Genomic DNA, 26,141 nt, shown 5'->3' with positions numbered 1-26,141 from the left:
GGGATCCATTGAAATCAATGGCACAGCCACACAGTGAGATCAGGTGCATATTTACCTGCACCAAAGAAAGGGATCACAGTTAGTTAGCAGCAGTGGCTATAGTTTTTCCACAATGTGAACTAACACACTGGTAATCGATGACAAGTAACAAAGAATACTTACTGCTTAGCTCGTTTGTATTAAATGCAGTATATATTGCATTAAAGCCAATGTAATTTTCAGAATAATCTGTAGCGAACTCTACAGTGGCTTTATTAGAAAAAATGTGAATTGTACCAGGATTAGAACCCCAAAGGAAAGCTAAGGGTAAAAAGACAAAAAACAAATTGTCAAAAAAAAAAAAGATAATTCAAATAATCTGCCCATCAGACTTTTATGTCCACAGGGTATATAAACTTTATTCCAAACTACTTTTCCATTGATATAGTAGATGTTCTAGCTAATGTCCTTCCATTCTGCAAGCAGACTGCTTAAATCCAATTGAAGTCAATGGTCTTTATATAGCCTATGATCCAGATAGCAGCCATATTAATTTGCTTCTATTTCAGGTTCACATGGGTTCCAGTTTGATTGCTGTTCAGAAATTCAGAATAAAAGTACTTATGATCAGATGGTTGCTTAAAAACACCCAAAGGGGTAGCTCTAGCTGCTTCAGAAACAAAGCAATCATTTGTATGCCTTTGCCACATGAGGACTCCAGCATTACTATTCCTCATGGTTGAGGGGGATGCAGTGATGTTTAACTTACTGCACGGCTGAAATCTACAAATGACTTGTTCTCCATGTGGTTAGGGGTGCCATATAAGATGCTTGTAAACAGAGATCCTACATTCTCTTTTTACCCAGAGAAAAGAGATAAACTGCACATTTCATGATGTGTGTGACCATTTTGTCATGAACTCCTGGAAAATGGAAATAGAAAAAAATATAAATATTTGATCAACCAAAAGCCTGCATGGCTAAACAGTGAAATTACATATAGAAAATGATAAAAAGTCTGCCTGTTGATATTTTCCATCACAAAGGAGAAGGCTATTTAATGCTAGCCTCCCCTATTCAAGGCATTAAGCAGGCAAAAAAAAAATCTCCGCCAATTTGATGGAAGATCAAATAAAACGTATTTGGGCCCAAAGCAACCAGCTGATCTTGCACTGCCATTTTCTAAGGTTGGTTGGAGGATGGGCAAACATCAGGCAAAAAGTAGCTGTCTGTCATCCTTTAGCCAAGACCTATAAGGTACCCTTGGCAGCCACTTAGTGCCTACCACGTTCTCTATCTCTTCATGGGAATATGCTGTATACCTATTTGGGGTTGGGTTTATTTGACTAGTACATGAATGTGCAGTGGAGAACTGCAATTTGCCCTGTAAATGGGAAAGCCATCTCTTACAAAAACTCAATGCGCACTGGAGAACATGCAAAGTTTTGGATGAAGAACATCATGTTTACCACCTGGTGGTATGTAACAATACATTGCAAATGGCAAACTATATAAATTATAGAGATTTTTAAAAAATCATCCTACCTCGCAAAATCTTCCTTGGACCTAATCCTTCATAAATGCTTAGTGTATCCGCGTATTGCTGCGTCTCAAAAGTGGTAAAGTTTATTTTGATAGACAGACCTTGATTTACGCTAAAGAAGGACAATATATTACATTATTTAATAGAAGTGTGATAGTTATAAGCAATGAGCACAATACAGAGAAGTGCAAGGACAGATCTTCATGCACTGTACTTGTCACCTCCTACTGCTCATACGTACAAAGGGGTGGGGGAGCTCTCTACAGCTGTTAAATTACTTTTACAAAAAGGTATTTGCTGAATTGTACCCAAATAAACAAATCCAGAGATAATTAAGTTTACATAAATCATACTGAAGTACACAAAAAAGAGGTAAACAACCCATCCTAAAGACGTTTTCTTGGAACAAAATCCTAATGAGTTCTTTGGGATTTATGTGCAAATAGTTTAGGCTTGCAATGTAAATCCTGTTGGTGTATACTTAATTTTCTGTGGATTGCATCCAGTTAATACAAAATTACAAAAAAGATTACAATAAGCAATAATTTCTAACCATTATTCAAGTTTGGTGTAATGGTCAGATTGAGTCTGAGAAGACCCAGGTTCAAATCCTGACTCTGTCATGAAGTTCACTGGGTGATCTTGGGCCAGTTGTTCTCTCTCAGTCTAGCCTAGTTCACATCATGATGGGATGAGGGAAGAACTGTGTATATTGTCCTGAGCATCTTGGGGAAGGGAAGTATCAAAAAATGGTTGATTACTTGTTCCATCATGCTGTAAATAGTCTAATACTAACGAGTTTTAATAGTTGAGTAAGTCTGGGACTATTTCTTTCATTGTTTTATTCAATCTGAGCAGAAGACACATATATTAAAAATAATATATATTAATATAATGGACACTTCAAATGCTACAAAATTAGCCAAGTATTGTCTGAATCAGCAATTTATCCTGTAGCACATGAGAGAGTTATAATCTTAATTGACCAGTGGATGTATACACTAGAGAGGTGTGATTTGTCCTGAGTTCCCATAAATCATGCATGCAATTTATGCAGAGCTTTTGAAGGGTATGCACCTCTCTCACAAGTTATGGCTGTGCCCAGGTAACTGTAGCGTATCAACTAATTATGTAATATAAAGCAGGCTTCACTTTCAAACAACATAACATTTGATAAGAGTGTTTCTTACCTCTATACAATGAAAATCTCAGATACTCAGTTTTATAAATAACTCCCCCACCCTCTCAGAACTATCTTGAATTTATTTGCTTGTTCTTTTTGGTTACGGTTAAAATATATATTTGACCGCAACCATTTCAACTCTAATTTGGAAACTGCATGAAAGCAACATTTTATGCAACCTATAATTCTTTCTATTCTTTTCTTAGCGCCTGCATAGGTAGAAGCATGGAAAATTATGTCTGACAATCAAAGTACTCAAGAAGAATGCTGGAAAAATTGAAGAAGACATATTTGGTTAATTTAATATGATAGGGTAATTTGACTGCAACCAAGTTATTTGTCTACATTTATTAAATGAATAATGATTTTATTTCTTTGCTCAGGAAAGAAGCACAAAATTGAAAAAGGAAATTGAAAAATCTTCATAAAAGCAGGGTTATAGTTAGTTGATATAGAAAGGAAATATGCAAAAAAATCCCATTATAGATAATCTTGGTCTTGCTTCAGATTTATTTTAAAAAATGCTCCCCTAACCATTTTTTCCATAAACAGAGGAGGACAACAGCACATGCAGGTGTTTGTTGATGTCATCATGCAAGATCAGGAAGTGTCAGGCACAACATAATTTATTGAAGATTTCAAGCCTTTTCCACCCACCCGTCCCCCATAACTGTTTCCTGGGAAGAGCTGAACTGGAAGCGGACATTGTTGACACTATCCTTTTCTATATGATCAAATAGTTAGAAATGAAACAGGGAATATTTGTACATCCTTTAGCAGATGTTGCAAATGCCACTGACTATCTGAGCCATAGGAAAGTTGCTTATGGAGCACATAATATAGGACACAAACTTGAATGCTTAAGGAAAGTTGTTAGTGAAAAGGGCTTGCATTTTATTTGCAAATAGATTGTGTTGACCATAAACTTCTGTGAAGCCACTTACTGTATAATCCATCGGCAAACCAAATTTGAAATATAAGGTTCTGGATAATGAATAGACTGGAAAGACCCAGAGGAGTCCATTAGAATAAATTTCCCATCACAGGATGTTGCTGTAAATAAATAACCATTGTCTTCTCAATGAATACCAACTCAAAAAGAGACCATTCCCATCTCCAATTAAAATAAAACAATATGAGTTTCCAAACTATTTGTTTACCTAACATATGTTTTGGAAAAATAACCATCTTAGTAGAGAGGCAAGTCTTGTTTCTTCGCCAGATAGAAATACAAATTCATGCTCTTTATACATTTTTTTAAAAAATGAGAGTAAAGTTTTAAAGTGGAGAGAATCAAGTTTATTGTTTTAAGTAGTCCATCCTGTGCTATTTAAATTGATTTCCTGTAACATGAACAACGGAAAATAATTAGATGGATTACTTCACAAAACACCCAGCATGCCAAGACAGCAATGGCTACTCCAAGCCTATGTCAGAGGATTATTGACAATAGCTGCACAAAAGAAAAAGAAAAGCAGAAGACCATAAAGAATAAAACAGAAAAATTGAAGACATTGGAACAAGAATGTTTAATTTCTAGTGTTGTAGTTTACAGAATGTATCTCTTAAGCACATGCTCTGGTTATGTCCAGTTATTCAACCTTTTGGGGAGGAAGTTATTATCCATATTAATTTTGTATTAGAATACCAATTGATCTTTGAAGATGTTAACATACTTGTAAATTATCTACCTGTATCCTGGAATCTAACTGATGGTCAATGGTCTGTGCCCATAAAGTAGCTAACAGACTTATAATACAACACAGTAGAGACAATTGCCCTCCTCCAATAATTCAATGGATGGAGGACCTTGCAACTTTATCTGTATTGATATGATATATAGATGATGACTGTGGATGAACTTACTTTTCGATATCTGGAAACCTCTTGTGTGTAGATTTCTTGTTATAGTTGCCATTCATTTATTTTTATTATGTATGAGGCTTATTTTTTATTTTTTAAATTTCAAATAAAATGAAAACTAAAGAAATATAAAAGAATGAGACCAAGATCATAAGATCTATTAAAAACTGAAGAACATTAGAATACATTTTGAGATAGATCGCCCTCCTGAAGGGCCCAGCATCTTCCCAATGGGATATTTTGGGCAATACTTTTTGCTTTTCACTCATATCCCATTCCCAGGGGTCATTTTGTAGAAAAAGAACTGGAGGAACTCATTAGCATAACTCATTAGTATATATCACGCCCCTTGACATCACCGGAAGTGTGTCATTAGCATAACTGATTTGCGTATGCCACACCCCCTGACATCACCTATCCTGGCTGTTTTGGACCCAATCCTGGCCATTCAGGGCCACAATTGAGCCCAAAATGGCAAAAAGGGGCTGAAAATGACTGAAAAGTGGTCCAAAATGGCCAGGATCAGGCCACTGCTGAGCAGGAGAGTGATCCACTACCCGCCAGAGGCCCTATCCTGGCTGTTTCAGCCCCAATCCAGGCCGAAACAGGCCCCAAATGGTCAAGAGTCAGGTGGGTGGGGCCACCTGACATATGACTTCTTTGGGGAACTGCTGGAACTGCATTCCTGTGTGTTCCCCCTCAAAATGAGCACTGTCCATTCCCAACATAACAATACTTTTTGCATGAAGGGTTAAATGGTCAGGGATTTGTAAATTTCCATAGATGACAAGGAAATCTGTAGTGATTTTACAGCTACTCATGCCCACAAAAGAACATATTTCTTTCTAAAGAACTATCTCTTACACAATCCAGCCTACATTATAATTCCCTATAGTGCTATTTACATGAGCATATGCTAAAAGTATAAAAGCACTGCACAGGAGTGGTGTAATTCTAAAATCTGATCCTGAATTAAAGTTCAGTGAAATCAATTAACTTCTCATTTGAAATGTAGACAACAGGTGACATAACTTCACTTCCTAGTTTTAATGATAAAATCATCCTGAAAAGAAGTGACACCACAACCATCACTGAATATCATCATTCAGCTATTGGAAATGGGAATCACAGCCAAAAATATGTCTAGTGGAAAGGGTAAAAAACAACAAAAACAAAAATCTCCAGAGGAACATGGAAATCAAAACAGGATTCATTAATTTGCAGTTATGTTGAAAGGAAATCATGAAGCATATCGGTATAGATGAGAAAAGAAAGTTTGATAAAAGTGTAGCTTCTTTGGGCATTCTTCCTTCTAACCAACTCTCACAATTATATGTCAATATTTTGTTTAAAGTTTTCTCTCACTAATACTATGCAGGGGGGGAGTGAAAAGGAAGAAAAACCATTAACATAAATACTACTTGAAGACCAGGTTTCCTGAAAAAAGATCATATCAAATGTCGACAAAAAAATAAAAAAATCAGAATCCCCCCACTTATTAGCCCATCCTGCGATGTTCCAGGAAATAAGCTGGAATATGCAGCTGCGATGGAATAACATCATGAAGGAATGTCTACTCCTTCCCAACTTTAATCATAGAGCACATGGTAGGGAATAATATGAAAAAATGTGGCTCTGAATGAAAAATGTTATCTACAAGTAGGGGACCCACAAGGACCCACAAGGGGAATCTCAATTCCCTCCCCCCACTATTTTCTTCTTCCTCTTCCTGAAAGCCCCATAACCTCTCCTCATTTTCTGCCTCCTTCTCTGCTTTCCACCCACCAACCATCCTACTTTTATCTGCTCTTGTCTTCAGATTGTTTTCCCTTCCCCTCCTCCTGGCAGCTTCTGCCTGAGAGAACTATGGCCCAGCTGTGTGGTGTTGGCCGTTGGGCTAGGCCCAGTTGTGCAGTGGGGTAGATGTGATTTTTCCCTCTATCCCCTTCTCTTTGCTTCCTCCTTGCAACTCCCATATTCTCACATTTCCCTACTTCTTTCCATTTCACCTGTCACTCAACCTACCTTTAATCAGCATCCATCTGCACCTTATATTATTTTGGGGGGGGGGGATTATCCCCCTTTTAAAACAAATTTCAGATTTTTCTGCAAACTTGGGGTATTTTATTAGGTTTGCAGAAAAGAATTATCTGTCTTCTCAGTATCTCCCAATTTGGCCATGTTAAGCCTAAAATATATTGATGATGGATATTCTTTCAGTAGCCTTGAGCCATGTAGAAACATCTAGAAACTGGCAAGGGGGAAAGCTCTGTGGTGGCCTCCTTTGATCAGACAGTATTCTTTGGCATTGTCTTGAAAAACTATGTTGAAAGTTGTATTGTTCAGTGTACTGCATTTTCTTCACTATGAGAAAAAAGCCATGAATTCCATGCCATGTGTATGAAATATGTTACTAAACCTTCTACTTTTTTAGGGCTCTTCTAGAGTCCTCATGCCCAGTAATGATTCATTAATAATAAAAGTGTGGTAATATACCACTCTTCCAGACACATTATGCCTACTCAGAGTGGTGAACATAGTGTTATTATTATCCCTACAGTACAGCTGAGGCTGAAAGGAGTGGCTTATCCAAGGCCACCAGCTGAGCTCATGGCAGTAAAGGGATTCAAACTAGCACTTAACCACTATGCTACAGCAGCTCCAGAATTATTATTGTTTTATTTATTTTATTTCATTTGACTTCTATTCTGCCCTCCCTGTAAACAGTCTCAGGGCAGATCACATCATTAAAACATGCATTTTCCATAAAATCAATTTTAAAACATTATAAAAATTCAGTCATTCGTCATAAAAATTATAAGTTATAATATTCATGATGGCAGCAGTTAATGCTGAGCTTATTAAAAACTGGATTAAAAATAACCAGGATGATGGACAAGCCTGATGGGGGAGGTTTGAATCATTCGCTGCCACCTCTTCTCCTCCTACCAGGCTGGTAGTGGCCTGGCCCAGCTTCAACTATATGCCTGATGGAACATCTCTGTCTTACAGGCTGGGAGGAAAGATAACAAGTCATGCCAGGCCCTAGTCTCAATGGACAGAGAGTTCCACCAGGTTGGCGCCAGGACCAAAAAGGCCCTGGCTGTGATTGAGGCTAGGTGGGCCTCTCTGGAGACCAGGACCACCAATAGCTGTTTTTCTGCTGATCAAAGCATCCTCAGGGGTATGTATAGGGAGATGCGGTTCTGCAGATACATTGGTCCCAGTCAGCATAGGGATTTATAGGTTAATACCAAAACCTCGAATCTGATCCGGTACTCCACTGGTAGCCAATGCAGCTGGCACAGTACAGGTGTTATATGTGCCCCACTGGGCACATACAGCTTCATTTTGAACCAGCTGTAACTTCCAGACCACACACCAAAGGGTGGCGGGATGACAATCAATCCCCTAGCACTACCCTCTGTCCCCAGCCATGGAGAAAGGAGACAAGCCACTGCAAGGCTGTTGAACATATCCCCACATTGGTGAGATGGTGGGTCAAAAGATTGTGGTTGATTGTATCAAACACTGCTGAGAGATCCAACAATATCAGCAGTGCTAAACCACCTCAATCCAGATACCTGTGAAGACTGTCTGTGAGGGTGACCAGAAACATATCCATCCCATGTGCTGGACTGGAAGGGATCTAGGGCTGAGGTATTCTTCAGGAAACCCTGCAACTATTCCACCACTTCTTGCTCAATCACCTTGCCCAAAAATGGGAAGTTTGAAACTGGGTGGTAATTGGTTGAGTCAGTGGGGTCCAAAGATGGTTTCTTTAGAAGAAGTCTCACCATGGCTTTCTTTAATGCTCCAGGAAAAAACGCAGAGTCTAAGGACAAGTTAACAATGGCCTCCAAGGAAGTCCATAGCCCATAAGCACCAGCTTTTACCAGCCATGATGGGCACGGATCCAAGGGGCACATGGACCTCACCACTCACAGGGACCTGTGAATCTCATCCCCAGAGAGCAGACTGAAATGATCCAAAATGGCCCAGAAGACGGCCAAGGGGTCTCTAGTTCATATACTGTATCAATCGTGGCTGGCAAGTCATGGTGGAGAGACAAGATTTTATCAGCAAAAAAGCTCCCCAATGCCTCACAGCTAATATCCAAATTTCAGATTTGGCAGTCTCCCTCTGATAGGAAGACAAACAATGGAACCACATTAAATAGTTTTGCTGGGTGTGAGCTAGCTGACACAATGGAGGCTGAGTAAAATTAAAATGCTGTATACCAGAAGGTCCAACCCATTCTGGAAACTGAAGGGCTAATGAAATGGGTGCATGATCTGAAATAATAATTACATCTATGACACTGCCATAATCTGGGGCATCAAAGAAGCTGAGACAAGAAAATAATCTAATTTAAATACTGTATTCAGTATTTCATTAAAATCTCCCCCCATCAACAAATAATCAGATGTGAAATTTACCAAGTGACTAAAGCATTGATGAAACATGCCTGGAGAATTCACATTTTGTCCTTACGCATTAACCATAGCAATAACAGAATCAGAACTTTTCACTATTAAAATAATAAAATGACCATTTGGGTCAATTATCACTTGCTCAACTTGAAAAGAAAAATGTTTATTCACTTTCTTTTTTTTAATTGGTTTGTTTTGGGATGGCATAACTTTTGATGTGCAGCTGCAAGATTGTGTATCGAGTTATTGCTCCTTTTTTGTTTGCCACAGTAAACTTTATATCATATGAATTTTATTGCTGTATCTTTTAATTATTTTACAGGCAGTACTTTTTCTATATGAAATTTTATAATTTTCTTTGGAGAGTGAGGAACTGGTCATTGTTGATTGGATACATTATTTTCAAATCATATGTTTAACATGATATCATGTATCCAAAGAGATCTTTCAGTTGGCTGAGGTGGTGGTGCCAGCAGGAGCGCTTTGGGTTCTGGGACCACGGGATAAGTTTTCTTAGAGAAGGCCTTCTAGCACATGATGGCCTCTCAAGGTCAGGGAAGAAAATGTTTGGAAAGAATCAGGAGAGCTCCATCAAGAGAGCTTTAAACTGATGCCGCAAGGGGAAGGGGACGATTAACATGGGGATTTCAATGAAGAAGTGATAACAGCGGGGCCCCACCTGAGTAGGACAAATCAAACAAAGGTACAAGGCTACAAGTGTCTATATACCAATGCCTGAAATATGGGTAATAAGAAGGAAGAGCTTGAGCTTCTCTTGCAAACGGAGGGCTACGATATAGTAGGAATTACTGAGACTTGGTGGGATGATTCCCATGACTGGAATGTGGTAGTGGATGGGTACGAGTTGTTCAAGAAAAACTGGAAGGGTAGAAGAAGAAACGGAGTGGCATTGTATGTGAGGAGAGGGCTTGATTGTCAGGAAGTTCTGGAAAATGTGATTGACAACCCAGTGGAAAGTATATGGGTGGAAATAAGGGGAGGAAGGACAAAGGGTATTGTTGGAGTCTGCTACAAACCACCTGGATGCTGCCCTCCTTGAAATGGATGCTGCCCTCCTTGAACAGATTGGTAGAATGTCCAGATGTCAGAACCTTATAATTATGTGTGACTTCAACTTCCCCGATGTGTGCTGGGAGACAAGCTCAGCAAAGTGACAAGAATCATGCAACTTCCTGACCTGCCTGGCTGATAACTTCCTTTTTTAAATGGTGGAGGAAGCTACAAGAGGCTCGGCCATACTAGACTTAGTATTAACCAACAGGGAAGAATTGGTAGATGGGGTGAAGGTGGTGGGGACCTTAGGGGGAAGTGACTGGCCATTTCCACATGGCTTACCTTTTTCTGAAAAACAGCATCTTCGCTCGCAAAATCGTGCTAGGAAGATGCTGTTATCGTGCAAAATTGCATGAGAAGATGCTGTCTTCCATGATAACAGCGTCTTCTCCCATGATTTTGCGCGGGTAACAGCATCTTCTCGCACGATTTCACGCGTGAAGACGCTGTTTTCCAGAAGAAGGTAAACCGTGTGGAAATGGCCACCATGTCCTCCTTGAATTCCAGTTGCTGTGGGAGGCCAAGGAAGTTTGTAGCCAGACTCGTATGTTAGATTTTCTTAGGGCCGACTTCAATGAACTCAGAGGCTTGATGGGAGTCATTCTGTGGGGCAGCGTGCCGGAAGGGAAAGGAGAGAGTGAAGGGTGGGCCCTTCTCAAACATGACCTTTTGCAAGCTCAAGCCCTCACTATTCCAGCAAGACAGAAACATAGTAAGGGCTCCAAGAAACCAATGTGGATGAACAGAGAGAATAAGATAAGGGAGGGAAAGGAAATGTTCATGAAATGGAGAGAAGGACAGACCTCTAAAGAGGAATATATGAGGGTTACTAGGTCCGGCAGATCAGCCATCAGAGAGGCTGAAGCTCAGTATGAGCTGGGTCTGGCCAGGGGTCTGGGTCAGGCCTGGCTGGGTCTGGCCTGGGTCTGGCTACAATAAGAAAAACTTCTACAGATATGTGAGAAGCAAACACAAGGGGGGAAAAGGCAATTGGACCGCTGTTGGGATGGAAGGAGAAACTCTGATGGAGGACAGAGAAAAAGCAGACAGGTTTAATGACTTTTTGCCTCTGTTTTCTCCCTGAAAAACTTGAACCTATCTAGAGATGGTAGTAGACATGACAGAACACCTGGGTGGCTAGTTGACATTAACAGAGAGGTTGTGGAGAGGCATGTGGCTGCACTGGATGAATACAAATCCCCTGGGCCAGATGGTGTGCACCAAAGAGTGCTGAAAGAACTTTCTAGAGAACTTGCAGAGCCTCTGTCCATCATCTTCAAGGCCTCCTTGAGGACTGAGGATGTGCCACAAAATTGGAGAAGAGCAAATGTTATCCCAATCTTTAAGAAAGGGAAAAAGGATGACCTGGGAAACTACAGGCCAGTCAGTCTGACTTCTGTTGCTGGGAAGATATTAGAGCAGATTTTAAAGGGATTGATCTGTAAGCATCTGAAGGACCTCTTAGTGATCCGGGGAAGTCAACATGGTTTTGTCCCCAACAGATCTTGTCAGACCAACCTGGTTTCCTTCTTTGATCGAGTGATGAGCTTACTGGATTGTGGGAACTCTGTCAACATGATTTAACTGGATTTCAGTAAAGCTTTTGAAAGGGTTCCCCATGACATTCTAATGGGTAAACTGGAAGACTGTGGACTGGACTATAGGACAGTTCGATGGACAGGGAACTGGTTAGAGGACCGCACCCAAAGCGTGGTGGTCAATGGTATTTCACCAGATAGGGGAGAGGTGTCTAGTGGGGTGCCACAGGGCTTGGTTTTGGGCCCGGTACTTTTCAATATTTTTATCAATGATCTGGATGAAGGGCTAAGCAGGCTACTCATTAAATTTGCTGATGATACCAAATTGGGAGGAGTGGCACACACCAAAGAAGATAGAGTTAAAATTCAACAAGACCTGAATATTCTGGAGAAGTGGACGGTTGTGAACAGGATGCAATTCAACATAGATAAGTGCACAGTATTACATCTGGGCCACAAAAATGTGAAGCACAAATTCAGGATGGGGGATACACTTCTGCGTAGTAGCGTATGTGAAAGAGATCTTGTGGTAAGAGTGGACTGTAAACTAAATATGAGCAGTTAGTGTGATGCGGTGACAAAAAAGGCAAAATCAGTCTCGGGTTGTCTCAAAATGGCCATAGCGTCAAAATCACAGGAGGTCATAGTCCCGCTCTATACTGCCTTGGTCAGGGCACACCTGGAGTACTGTGTGCAGTTCTGGAGGCCTCACTTCAAAAAGGATGTGGACAAAATTGAGAGGGTGCAGAAGAGAGCAACAAGAATGATCGGGGACTGGAGACTGAGCCCTTCAAGTAAAGGCTGAGGGCCTTGGGAATGTTTAGTTAGGAGATTGAGGGGGGGCATGATTGCTCTCTTTAAATATTTGAAAGGCTGTCATTTGGAGGAGGGCAAGGAGCTGTTCCAGTTGGCCAGCAGAGGATAGGACTCAAAGCAACAGGCTTAAATTACATGCAGAAAGGTACCAGCTGGATATTAGGAAAAACTTTGTCATGGTCAGAGTAGTTCAAAGGTGGAACCAGCTGCCTAGGGAGGTGGTGAGCTCCCCTTCACTGGCAGAGGCTGGATGAATATTTGTCAGAGATGCTTTAGGCTGATCCTGCACTGCGCAGGGGGTTGGACTAGAAGGTGTGTAAGGCCCCTTCCAACTCTGTGATTCTGTAATTCTGTGATCCTACTAAGTGTAAAAAGATTATTTCTAAGCTGAAAGATCTCAACACTTATGTGGATGTTTTTACAAGAAACCCATATAATGGCAAATGACAATTTGGCCATGCCTCCAGGCAGCTTTAGCTGCTCACGGAGGGGGGGGCGTGCATTGCCTTCCTAGAAGGAGGGAGGACAGAGCAGCTTTCCAGGGCATCTGGGGCTTTCTCTGGTGGGCGGAGCCAACAGCCACTTTAGGCAGCTCCACGCACCCAGCTTCAGTTTTGCACAAGGCTTGGAGGGGAAAGACATGTCTTTCCACTCTTCCGAGTGTTGGAGCAGCATTGTCGTCATCGTCATTGGCTGGTCTCGGCAGGGGAGAGGCTCGGCAGCAATTGGCGGTGGCGGGACTCGGCGGTATTTGCCTCGCTGTGGCGGTGGCGGCGAGCTGTGCCTTCAGGGTTGGCTGCAGAGGTGTGATTAGGCCACCGTGGCAGGGTGCTGGCTACGTTTTCGGTGGCTTCCCAATTTGGGAAGCACCATTTATAATGCAGTGCAGCGGCAATGGCAAGGGCTGTGTTTAGCTGCAGTTGCGGGGGGGGGTTGATTGCGGCCTTGTCCATGGCCCGGCAACCGCCCTTCCTTGGGTTTGTGCCTGGCTTGGCTACTGGGGTTTGGGGTGAATAAGAGTCTATTGCCCCCCCTCTATTTCTGCCCAGTGTGTGTCTTGTGGGGCAGGGAAGGGCCTGGGTTGGTAGGCCCAAGAGGGGTGTGGTAGCTTTTTTCTTTGGTGCCTTTGGGTTCCCGAGGGAGCAATTCTTCTGTAGGGTGCCATAATGTGCACCGCTCCCATTTGCCTCTGGCTGTTGGTTCTGGTGGCCATTGGGAGCTATATGCCCCAGCATGGGTTTGGGTGGCCATTTTGTTTTTTGGTGGTGGCAGCCATTTTGGAGTCCTGTAATAGGAGCATATGCTGACAGGTGAGGGGTGGACAACTGGGTTCATAGTTATTACTGTTAGCTTGGGCAGTTGGCATCATTCCCCTAAAAAGGGTGCCAGCCCTTCTAAGGGCAAACAGCCGTCAAAAAGGGCACCAGCTAAGCGACCTGCCCCTGTGCTCAGCTCTTCTGAAGATGAAGGGGAGCAGGTTAGCAAGTAGGATATCTTGGAGACGCTGGTGGTACTTGACCGGAGCAAAGGGGTTCCTTTGGCGTCTGCAAGTAGCAGAAGCAGGACCCAGCCTATCAGAGGGGCTTCTAGGGATGCTATGAATAAAGAGATTCTTAGGCATCTCTCTGTCTTGGAGGATGTTGCAGGTTCAGCAATGGGTGGTACCAGCGGAGCCCAGGCAGCAGTGGCACAGAGGGATGAAGAACCGGTGGTGGACTTGGAACAGGAGGCGGTCCTGGAATCTGCACCTGTGGCGGGCCAGCATGTTTCTGGTAAAGGGACCCAGCCCGGTAAGGCTGAGGGTCCTTGAGCGGCTGCTGCGGGCCAAGAGGCAGGATACCAGTTTCCTTTTTCAAGGTTTTAGTTTTGGTTTTAGAATCCCAGTTCAGGGGCCTCGTTCTCCATTTATGTCTAATAATTTACATTTGTTCCAGGGGATGGAGGATGTGGTGAGGGGAAAAATAGCTAAGGAATGTGCGGAGGGCCGAGTTTTGGGCCGCTTTGATGCCCCCCACCCCAGTTCCTAACTTAGGGTGTCCCCATTGGGTGTGGTACCCAAGAAGTCTGCAGGCAAGTTTTGCCTGATTCATCACCTCTCTTTTCCCAAAGGGGGGTCGGTGAATGACGCAATTCCAGAGCAGTTATGCTCTGTTAGGTATACATCGTTTGACCAGGCGGTCAGAGTAGTACGTTGCTGTGGAAAGGGCCTGAGATGGTGAAAGGCGACATTAAGTCCGCCTTTCGTCTTCTCCCAGTCCATCCTGATGACTTTGAACTCTTGGGGTTTTCTTTTGAAGGGAAGTTTTATATGGACTGGGCTCTTCCCGTGGGCTGTTCCATTTCTTGTGCCGCATTTGAACGCTTTAGCTCATTTCTGGAATGGGAGCTACAGCGCAGACCACGTAGTCGCAACTCTGTGCACTATTTAGATGATTTTTTGTTCATGGGGATGGCAGGGTCTGGGCAGTGTGCCCAGCTGTTAGGTTTATTTACCCATTTAACCAAAGAACTGGGCATTTATTTGGTGCATGAGAAAATGGAGGGGCCCTCCTGGGTATTGATGTTCCTGGGCATAGAGCTCGACACAGTACAGCAGTGTTTTCGACTTCCCCCAGCAAAGGTTGCTGACCTTGAGGTCAGGCTCCTTGAGTTCAAGTCCAAGCGAAAGGTGACTCTATTGGAGCTGCAGCAGCTCGTAGGTCACTTGAACTTTGATTACAAAGCAATTGCTCCAGGAAGGGCCTTCTTACAGAGGCTTTGTGATGCGATGTCATCACTTTGTGCTCCCCATCTCCACCTTAAGGTCACCAAGGGGATGCAGGAGGATTTGGATTTGTGGTCCAATTTCCTCAAGGACTTTAATTGGTTTACCTTTTGGCAGGATGACCTGTTGCTCAAGGCCGAGCTGCAGGGTACATCCGATGCATCTGGCTCTTTGGGCTTCAGTGTGTATTTCCAAAGGCATTGGTGCGCAGACCGGTGGCTGCCTGATTGGCATGCTTCCGGATTGGATAGGGATTTGTCCTTTTTGGAGTTCTTTCGCATCCTGGTAGCAGTCCACCTGTGGGGAGGGGAGTTGTCTAACCACGTTGTCCACTTTTGGTGTGACAACCAGGTGGTGGTTCATGTAGTCAATTCACTGACTTCAAAATCACGCCAAGTTATGAGGCTGGTAAGGGCCTTTACATTGTTGTGTCTCTGGTGGAACATTTTATTTAAGGCCAAACACATTCTGGGGGTTAGTAATGGGGTGGCAGATGCTTTGTCTCACCAACAGATGGAGCGGTTTTGGCAGCTTGCCCCAGAGGCCAAACCGGAGCCTACGCAGATGCCCCTGGAGTTATGGCAGCTTGGGAGGCTGAGGTGTCCAGGGCCATAAGGCTTGCATTGGCCCCCAGCACCCAGCATGCCTACGACAGAGCGGTAGGCCAATTTGGGGGATTTAGGAGGGATACGGGCCTTCAACAGGTATGGCCCATCCCTGTAGAGCATCTATTGTGCTTTTGTGTTCATCAGAAGGGTTGCGGGTTAGCGGTCAAGCACCCATTCCTTTAGGATTGGGGCTGCATCAATGGCAGCTGCCATGGGGTATTCCGTGCAGGCTATTCAGGGCATGGGTAGGTGGAGGTCGTCTGCCTATGGATCCTATGTTCGTCCCCTCATGCAATTTTAAAGGTTGTACTAATGGTGTTTTTTCTTAGGTGCTCTGTCTTGCCTTGAAAATGACGGATTTTGATCTACTGGTACAGCATGGTGTTTTGGGCTGCTCATCAAACCAGGAGGACACAGTGTGGGTCCCAGCTTGGCTTGTCTGAATGGGCAACGGTGGAGTGGCAGGGTCGTCGAGGCCTTCATTGTCCCAGTTTGTTGCCACTCTTGTTCAAGGAGCAGTGGAGCCCTGCACCCCATATATTGGTCATTCACCTGGGTGGGAATGACCTGGGCTTGGTTCATGGTAGGGCTCTCTCACTGCAGGCTAAATGGGATTTGCAGGAGATACTCCAGCGTTGGCCTGGAGTGCTTATTATGTGGTCCGCCGTGTTGCCTCAGCGGGTTTGGCAGGAAGCAGGGAACCATCAAGCCATTGAAAGGGCTTGCATGAAGGCCAACAGAGCCATTCAGAAAGCCCTTGGTGAGGGTTTGGGGGTATACCTACCACACCCCAGGATCAGGGCCAAATTTGCCGATCTCTATAGGGGCGATGGGGTGCACCTGTCAGAAACTGGCAATGATATCTTCCTCAATGACTTGCGGCAAGGGCTTAGGTTGGCACTAGGCCAGCAGTGGGGCGTCAGGGCCTAAGCAGAGGCTTGGCCCTGGCATTGGTGGGATAGAGTTTGGTTAGAAGGAGCGGGCCGGTGAGCACCCTTGGTGCTTCCCTATGGGGTCTGCTAGGAGTGGCTGGTACTGCTTGTGATGGCTGCCAGAGTGCATGGGCAGACTGCCTGGGGAAACCCCACATGCAAGTCCTTCTCTCACTGCTGTATGTCTGAGTATTAGGAGCTTGAAAGGAGGGAACCAATTTGCTTGGCCGTCCGGGTCTCCTAGCCATCCACCTGGAGGGCTCACACCCGGGGCTTCAGGGCTTGCCCACACAGGTCAAGGTGGAGGTCTAGGTAGGACCCCATGGCTTGGCCTGTACCGCTTTACCCTTGCTGCAGTTATGGTTAATGTTGTTGTTGAAGTTAATTTAATAAAAGTGGCCCTTAGATCCAACTCCTGTGTCTGTCTCTTCGTTCCAACTAGGAGGGCAATTATTATTTGTGCAGGGATTCAGTTGGAGAGGCATATATACAGATATAGATAACTGATTTAAAGGTGCTGCTATATTAATACATAAAATGTTTCTTGTTCTCATTCTTACTCCATTTCCCCTTGTCATGCATGCACAATACTGCTTGTTTTATGTTTTCCATGGTTGTTGTCATTCCCAGGCTTCATTGCCTCTTAATCTACGTGCTTATGTTAAAGTACCATGCAGTCTGAAGTGCCCCCTGTCCCACCCACCCCGAAATGTATTTTTCAGCAATTCTCTGGGCTAGAGCTGCAACACAAGATCTGAATTTATTTCCTTCACTCAAAGAAAGTACTTCAGTTATCATATATAAGTAACTGGAAGTGGCAAATAAATACATAAATAACCATAATAAATAGGTTCTAGTTCCAAATTAGAGTATAAATATCTGCAAAGAACTTATTTTGAGCCTTTTGGACATAATGAAAAGGATACTGGTGATTACTTACGTAGAATACCTTTGTAGACACAACATTACCAATACCCATGAAATAAGCTATTCTTTGTTACCCTTGGGCAAAAGAGATTTACTTTCAGTAATTTCTTTACTAAACTTTGATACACAGTGATTGAAGGAATTAATTTATTATGATTTTTAATTGATATTTTAATTTTTAATTGATATTTGATAGGTTTTAAATAGTATTGAGATTGTTTGGATCGCTGTTTTCATTCTAAATATTTTAATGCTGCTTGCTAAGGCTATGAGCGAATGCAATAAAGTATATGAATAGAATAGATCACAATACTAAGTGATTCAAGGAAGTTCAAACACTAATTATAGCTCCTTAAATTCTTACCACATATTTTCTTGTACTCATCAGAGCTGTCTGGGCAGTTTGGTATTCCATCACAGAATTCATCTTTTTTAATGCAGTTTACACCATCAGCACAAAGGTCCTCGGGAGGTAAACATTTAACTAAAACAAATTTTTAAAAGGGAAATTGCATTATTCTGGACTGCTTTCTTGACTTTACATTGCTTGAAGTTTTAATTTCAAAGTAGCATCCCTGTACCACAAAAGAGAATAAATATTTTCACATTAAAAGTGTACCACAATGGGCAGGAACATGATTTTGGGGTGTGTTTGGGGCTGCTGTGAAAGAGGAAAGTTGATAAAATCATGCTGTTCAGGTGCAAGGATTTCTGCTCATGGAAATGCTAGTGTGAATCTTTGCAACCTCAGCCAGAATTAAGAGACAGACACAGACTTGGAACTAAAAGGCCATTTATTAACATAACCTTAAACATTAACCACGGCAAGGGCCAACTAAGCAGTACAGGTTAATCCACAGGGTAAGCCCTGGACCTCCGCCTTGACCTGTCTGGGTGAGCCCCACAGCCCCGGGTGTAGGCCATCCCTGTAATGGGTGCAACCCAGTCGGCCAGGCAAACGGCTCCCCCCATCAAGCACCTAACACCCCAGCCGTACAGCATGAGGGAAGGCCTTGTCCCTGGGGATCCCTGTGTTATGATAGCCATCACAAGCATACCACACTGTTGGCAGACCCTGTTCCCCACCCATGGGGAAGTGCCACTGGGTTTCACTGGCCCGCACCCTATTCCCAAAACTCTCCTGCCAGTGACATAACCAAAACAGCACTATCCAGGTCAATACCTCAAACCTCCACCAGCAGTGCAAGGTCGGCAGAACCCCCCCCTTCCCCCGTCCCAAAAGCCAATTAGGGAAAGGGGTAAAAATTCCTACCTGGCTCTGGAAACAGCAGCCAGTGAATCCTGCACTACAACAGGGTGAGGTAACACCAAGCGAGCGAAGCAACTGCAACTGGGGAAAGTGGAGCCACCTGCAAAAGGCTCTGGACTCTGCCCCCAGCCAAAGCCCCATATGCCAGGGAAGGGAGTCTATCTCCTCCTCTGGGCGGGGCTGCAAAAGCTGGCTCCCAGCTTAAGCAGCTAAGCTGCTGCCGGGCAAACCAAATTTCCCTTTCAAAAGCTTGTGTCATGTTCATAAAGGCATTGGTGCAGACACCGTCAATTCCCCCTTCCCCTGACAGAATAAAGAGGCAGGAAAAGTATTTGGAAACAAAAGGGCCATTTTTATTTGGCAGCAGCATAAACATTAAACAATAATGCAACCATGGCAAGAGCCTAGCTAACAGTACAGGTCAAGCCCTGGGGTTACCCCAGACCTCCACCTTGACTTGTCTGCATGAGCCCCACTGCCCCAGGCATGAGCCATCCATATGCATGGCTGGGACCCTGCCAGCCAGGCAAAAGAGGTCCCCCCTAAAAGCTCCTGCTACCCCAGCTGTCAAACATGAGAGAAGGACCTTGTGCAGGGGGTCCCATCCGGCAGTCTGCCTTCTCAGCTGGCAGCCGTCAAATATGCCAGCCAATCCTGACAGACCCCAAGTCCCCCAACAAAGGGGATGGGCCAAAGGTGCTCACTGGCCTGCTCTCTTAACCCAAACTCTATTCTGTCACTAACAACCTATTTAAAACTCCACCATAAACCAATTACCACAACCCTTGCATGCAGTGTAAGGTAGGCAAAAAAACGCCTCTCCCAATAAGACAATTGGGGAAAGAAGAAAAAATTCCTACCTGGCCCTGATAATCAGCAACCAGCTAAACCTGCACTACTACAGGGTGGGCTGGTGGGCCAAGCACGAAGCAAACTGTAAAGCCTGAGGTGCAGATCCACCTTTTAAGGAGTCTAAGGGCGAAGCTACAAGTGACGAATGATACTTGAACGGCAAGTGTATTTCTCCCTGTTCACTTGCACTCCAATCAATCCACTTGCTGTTCAAGTGTCATTTGTCACTTGTAGCTTGGCCCTAAGATCCACCCCCAGGCTCAGAAACCCACATGGAGAAGGGGCATCCTGTCTCTTTTTCTGTCGGACTGGCAAAAGCCGCCCACCAGCCTAGGCAGCTATGCCGCTGGCCGGGAGTGGCTGAGTTCTAATAGTGTACAAAAGAACAATATAAGAAGCATAATCTAAGTAACTGTTTACAAAGAACGTAGACTTCAAAAGAAGCTCTATAGTTTATATTCCTAAGCGATGGAAAATGTTATATGAATGAAAGGTGTGGGGTGGGTGGGGGGGTGGATTCACTCAGAATGTATGAGAACTTAAGTTATTAATTATTATTTAAGCAGCACCATTAGAACACATGGAATTCACATCCATTATTTAAACTGGGGGGTGGGGGTGGATTGAGGAAATCACAAATCACAATAGGACATATTTGAGCAACTATTTACAAGAGTTCTCCATTGATGAATCTTTTCCAATAATGTCTGCTGAGGAATTCAAAAGTTATGCATATGTGTGCTTCACCCCTGTAAGCTTATCACCTGACTGCAGACCAGATGCTCTAGCAAGAGAAAATGGGCTGCCCTATACATATAGAAGTATAGAATAGAGGTAATGGTGTCCATACTTCCAGACTGGCATGAAAATATCAAACATGCACTTATATCCTAATTGTGTTAGTCTGTTTCACAAATGTTACCTGAATTAAAGATGATGGAAATTATACTTTTTCCAGATGAATGCCCACTCTACCCCCTATCCATTGCATATTGCTTCAAGGAACTCATGAATATAAGAACTGAAGCCTTTCAGCAATTGTTGGTAGACTTATGTGTAAGTGGTAATGTAAAAGGACAAAACAGTTTAATCCTTTTTTTAAAAAAACCTGAATTTATGTTCCAGTCTTATTTTTGAAAACTCTTACATTTGATATATTCCACATAGTCCCCACACTCATCATCAGTTGTTTACTAAAAAACTCAAGAATCCAATTAGTATTAAAATCAGTACTTATTGATGACCTACCAGTTTTAAGTCTTATAGCTTCAGAAAACTACACTACAGTGCCATCTACTGGACACCATCAAAATGAGTCCATTTCAAAATGTTTTCTTCCGATCAAGGCCAAAACAGATGCGACTGAGGCCACAGGTCACCATTAGTCTATAAAAAGTAAACTATGGACATGCAAAACTATCTTTTGGTCAAGGTCATACAGGAAGGGAAGAGGGAATTTAATCTCAAGCCATGCTCATTTTAGCTTACTGATTTAAAATGAGACTCCCTGCAGTTAAACCGTCCTCTTAAAAATCTGTCTTCTTTCTATTCAAATGCTTTTCTTTTCAAAACAGAATATAAAAAAATGCATAAGGTAATCCCTTTTAATGGTCATCAACATCAGTGGGTCTAATTACTAAAACAGAATGTTAAGTAGATTTCAGATATTCTTAGAACTACAAATCTTGGAATAATGAAATAGATTGACAATTTAATTCTCAACATTGCCAAATCTGTGGATCCAGAGATTGGAACCATGAACAGGCAACACAGATGTTTCAACAAACCCAAGAAAAGTCCCAAGCTTGAAGAGAAATCTGTGCTAAAAAGTCCAAAATAATAGAAGCAGCTTCTGTAGCTTTAAGAAGCCCCCTGCCTTGTACTTACTGGGGCTGGCATTTGCAGGGCTTGCAAGGGAAGGGACGAGCAGGAGCGGCTCCTTCCCTCGGCTGGCCCTGGCTCTGTTGTGTGTGGCACGGTTGTATCACCCAGCCAGCCAGTCAGTGAAGCTGGCTGGGTGTTTGAATGGGGGAGCCGTTGCTGGACCTGAGGGAAGGAGTTTTCCCTCAGGTCCTCCCACATTCTATATAGCCAGGGCAGGCATGAGAGCCCTTCAGTCAGCTCTGGAACAACGAACCCCTCCCACCCACTGCTCTTTTTCAATTTGCTTGTTTCAGTGGCTTTAATGTTCCATTTAAGTCAGGATTGGTTTTGTATTAGCATAGGGTTAGCTGTCTTTGGCCATTTCCACACACGTTGAATAATGCACTTTCAATGCACTTTCGCAATCCTTTTGAAGTGGATTTTTTGTTCCACACATGGAAAATCAGTTTCAAATGTTCACTAAAGAGTGTTGAAAGTGGATTATCCAACGTGTGTGGAAGCAGCCATTGTCAGTGTCAAGCATACTGTTGAAAACCTTTTGTTAAAGAATGAGACTCCTTGGGACAGTCTTTGTTAAGGCGTTAAATTGTCACAACTTGGGGTTGGCGGTTGGGGCATTGGGCACCGATCCCTTGGGGGGAAACAGGGCCTGTAGGTGCTGTTTCCCCATAGATGGGGATCCCCATAAGGGATCTTGGACCAGGCATGGCAGCTGCAGGCTCAGCTCAGGGGGCTGCCAGGGCATGCCTGCTTCCAGGTGATGGGGGAGCCACACAGAGGCTACCGCCCAGTGTGGACCTCTCAACTGTCATCCTGTGGTGTCCCCCTTCAGCAGGTGGGCTGAAGGGGTGAGGGGGTCATCGGCTGCTAGATGGGTCACCTGATGCTGAGATCCGTGCCCTATGCAGCCAATGCTCCTTTTCTTTTGTAACCAATACAGTTATGGCCTATTTTTTATTCAACAAAGTTGTTTGCGTATTTGTTCTCCTGCACTAGACCCCTTGCCTTTAAGCTTGCCCCACAAACAAATGCCCTCAGTGGCCATTGCTAGACAACCACAACAGTTGAAGCCTTCATTTCTGTCCAGAAACAGGGCTCTTTCCACTGCTGTTTTGGCTTTTAAGGGAGAACTCTTCCTTAATCCGGAAAAGGGGAAAGGTGTGGGGGTTTTCAGGAAAAAGAAAGATGAAATAGTGGGGGAAAGAAAAATTAGATGCCTCCTGCAAGCCATTTCGGTTCTTTGTTTGTCATATTCTCCTTACTAACCTGAAGTTGCCAGAGGAGTGCTGGTAGTGTATGTTCCCAAACCTGCAAAACAAAATATGTACATGATTAATTGTTTCTGAAATAATTGTTCTTGCTGCTAATTGTGGAAGTGTAATGCAGCAATGTGAAACATTATTAGCGGCATTTTCAAGACGGTTAAGAACCTGGAGGTATTCATGGACCCACCCCTTCTATATGAAAAGAGGTTCATATGGTGGCCAAGAGTGCCTTCTATCAGCTGCTTGCTAGTGTTCTCTTTTATTAGACTTAATTAATCTGACCATGTAACTTCATAGCTGGATGTGTTGGTCTACCTTGGATACAACCCAGAAACTACAACTGGTTCAGAATATGGCATTAAGACTGTTGTCATGGCTTGCCTATGGAAAAACATCTCAACTATTTTAAAACAGCTATATTGGCTTCCAGTTTGTTTTCAGGTTCAGTCAATGACTTGTAATACCCTTCATAGTTTAGACCCACATATCTAAATGACCAACTTTCCCATATGTCCCCATGAGCCAGTCATGGTCCTCAGGTTGCAACTCCTGGCTTTTAACCCACTTGGACATGTAAGACAGATATTTTTTTACATGCCAGGAAAAAAGCCCCAGGTTTGCAGAAAAATTGGAAATCTACAACAACCACACAACTTTGCTAGCCCTTCAAGCCTTGATTTCTGGAAGTAAAAGGCAGGGGGAGGAAGCAGGGCCCTTTCTAGGGCTGTTTTGGCCTTTAAAGGGGGAGACTCTTCTTCGGGGCCAGAGCCAGCAGCAACCATCAGGTGAATTGCTACGACCCAGCTTGGATGACACACTGAGACCTTGCTGCTTGGTACTATTCAACAACATCTACCCTACAAAAGTCAGAGTGGTGTAGTAGTTTGCATTCTAGACTAGGATCTGGGAGACCCAGTCTATTGTGGAAGTTCACTGAGTGACCTTGGGTCAGTTACACATTCTCAGCCTAACATATCTCACATGGTTGTTGTGAGGATAAAAATGGAGGAATGTAGAATGATGTTAACTGCTTTGGGTCTCCATTGGGGAGAATGATGGAGCATAAATGAAGTAAGTAAATATAGCCAAAAATGGGTGACAGATGAAAGGTAGATTGGTGGGAAGGAGAGAATAGAATTGGGAAAAGTAAGGGCACAGGGATTTGCCTGGAGGAAAGAGGAGAGAGGAAGAAGGAGGGAAATAAGGATAGGGATAGGGATACAGTGAGAAATGTGATTCCCTATGCAAATCCTTATAATTCACCAGAAAACAAAGCTGGACATTTGAAAAGTGGCCCCAAGGTTCAGGATGGTTCAGTTTGCAGTGCCAGTAATGAAGGACATGGTTTAGCTCCATAACATCCTTCTGATATTTGCAATAGGAAAAAAAGGTTTACTCAAAAGAAGCCTTCAAGGCCAGGCAGCACAAACAGGAAAGTGGAAAATACTCCCTCTGACACAAAACAACGGGAGTTTATAAACTTCCCTGACCTATCAGAGCCTGTGTGAGGTAGTAGTCAGAGTGCTTGACTAAAATATAAGAAACACAGGTTTAATCCTCAATCTGCTATGGAAACTTGCTGAGTGACCTTGAATCAGTCACACCCGCTCAGCCTGACCTAACTCAAGAGTTGTTATGAGGATAAAATGGAGGACAAGAAAAAGATGTGAGCCACTTTAGGTCAATATTTGGGAGAAAAGTGCCATAGACAGGGAACATATCCCAATCCTTTAAAAAACAGAGGGGGTTTAATAACCTCTCTGAGCTATCACAGCCAGTATGGCATAGTGGTTGAAGTATCTCACTAGAATTTAGAAGACCAAGGTTCAAATCCTACCTCTGCCTCAGAACCTCGTTGAGTGACCTTGGGATACTGACATAGTTGTAAATTTTATTTTGGCTACAGTTCACAAAAAAAAGATGATCAATCTTGTTGCTTTATCTGATTTTTTTTGTCATGAAATGCCTCACACTCATTCACTATTCAAGCTACCGTTAAATATCACAACTACAGCAAGTTACTAGGTGGGCAAGGAGAGTCAGTGAGCACCCTTGTAGATATTGTATCTGATTCAGTTGTGAAATGACATTGTTTTGTTATTTTGTTGATATTTCTCTTACAATTTTAGCATCTACTTTTGTTAATTAGATTTTTTTTTTTTTGCATGGGTAGGGCTATTGGGGGGGGGGGAATCCAAAAACAATTCACATCTTCATACAATTTGGCAATCACAACTAATTTCATCTTATTACTAACCACAAAGAGCTCACATGTATGAAGTGTTCAAAAAGTATATGACAACATGTGAGTTCAAGGATTTCTGACTTTCTTGGCTCATTTGAATGCTGCTAAAATTTGGCAAGGCTACCCATGCAAAAATAGTTTCATACCTGGTGTTACTTCCTTTAAATATTGATCGTCTAATATCACTTTGATACTTAAGTAGTCAAAATTTGCTATTCTACTGCATTAAATAGCAATATTTTAGTCTGTTCAAAGAGGAAAAAAACATAATTCTGTAATACTTAATGAATATGCAAACAGTCTTTTAAAAAAATATATCACTTTTGACATATGCAATATTGCAATGAAAGTTGAGAAAGAGGATAAAGTCGTATGTTACAGTGTCTGACATACAGCTAAAACAAATCTTTAAATCAGGCTGTTAGTGAATCCGTGATGTGATTGGATTAGAAGATATGTTTATAATGCAATGGAAGTCAAGCAAGAAACTTTTCAGTGGTGATGGCCGGGTATCAGCTATATTTAATATGGTAAAAATCATTCTCAGATCTGTTTACTGGTCTATGTTTAAAAAGTCACTTGGAAAGCCTTATCCATAGAACAAAAAGTGAGATAACCACTTAATATACAATATCAAATGACATTCAGTATTGGTGGTGTTTTGCTTTCTGCAATAGAGAGTATTTAATAAACATTAAGAACTGATTTTATGATATATTATTTTTATAAAGTATTTAACACTTAAGATCTACTATTTGGTCATTTATTCTTTTGATCATAAATAATCTGAATTTGCTATTAATCCTTAAAACAATAGTTTGAGGGAAAATTATAATTTTAGATATTATATTATAAATGCATAGTTCATACTTAGTATATTTCAGAGTGTATTAAAACCCAACCTGGAATTGGTTGTTGGGTAACTATTAATTGAGGATACAAGTGTTTTTAATAATTAGTGCCAG

At 42.8% G+C, this 26,141-nt stretch overlaps 1 protein-coding gene across 1 annotated transcript in view; it reads right to left on the bottom strand.

Annotated features, from left to right (window-relative positions):
* Positions 1-26,141, bottom strand: part of TMPRSS15 (transmembrane serine protease 15) — a 114,730-nt gene that overhangs the window by 60,561 nt on the left and 28,028 nt on the right. The window contains exons 5-9 of the mRNA XM_054974419.1: positions 22,933-22,974; positions 18,025-18,144; positions 3,650-3,758; positions 1,525-1,634; positions 163-300 (exon numbers count right to left, since the gene is read on the bottom strand). Of these exons, the coding sequence (XP_054830394.1) occupies positions 163-300; positions 1,525-1,634; positions 3,650-3,758; positions 18,025-18,144; positions 22,933-22,974 (519 nt within the window). The remainder of the gene's footprint in view (positions 1-162; positions 301-1,524; positions 1,635-3,649; positions 3,759-18,024; positions 18,145-22,932; positions 22,975-26,141) is intronic.

This window comes from Eublepharis macularius, chromosome 3, assembly GCF_028583425.1.
Source record: "Eublepharis macularius isolate TG4126 chromosome 3, MPM_Emac_v1.0, whole genome shotgun sequence".
NCBI classification, from domain to species: Eukaryota; Metazoa; Chordata; class Lepidosauria; order Squamata; family Eublepharidae; genus Eublepharis; species Eublepharis macularius.
This window is presented reverse-complemented; position numbering and strand designations above follow the sequence as displayed.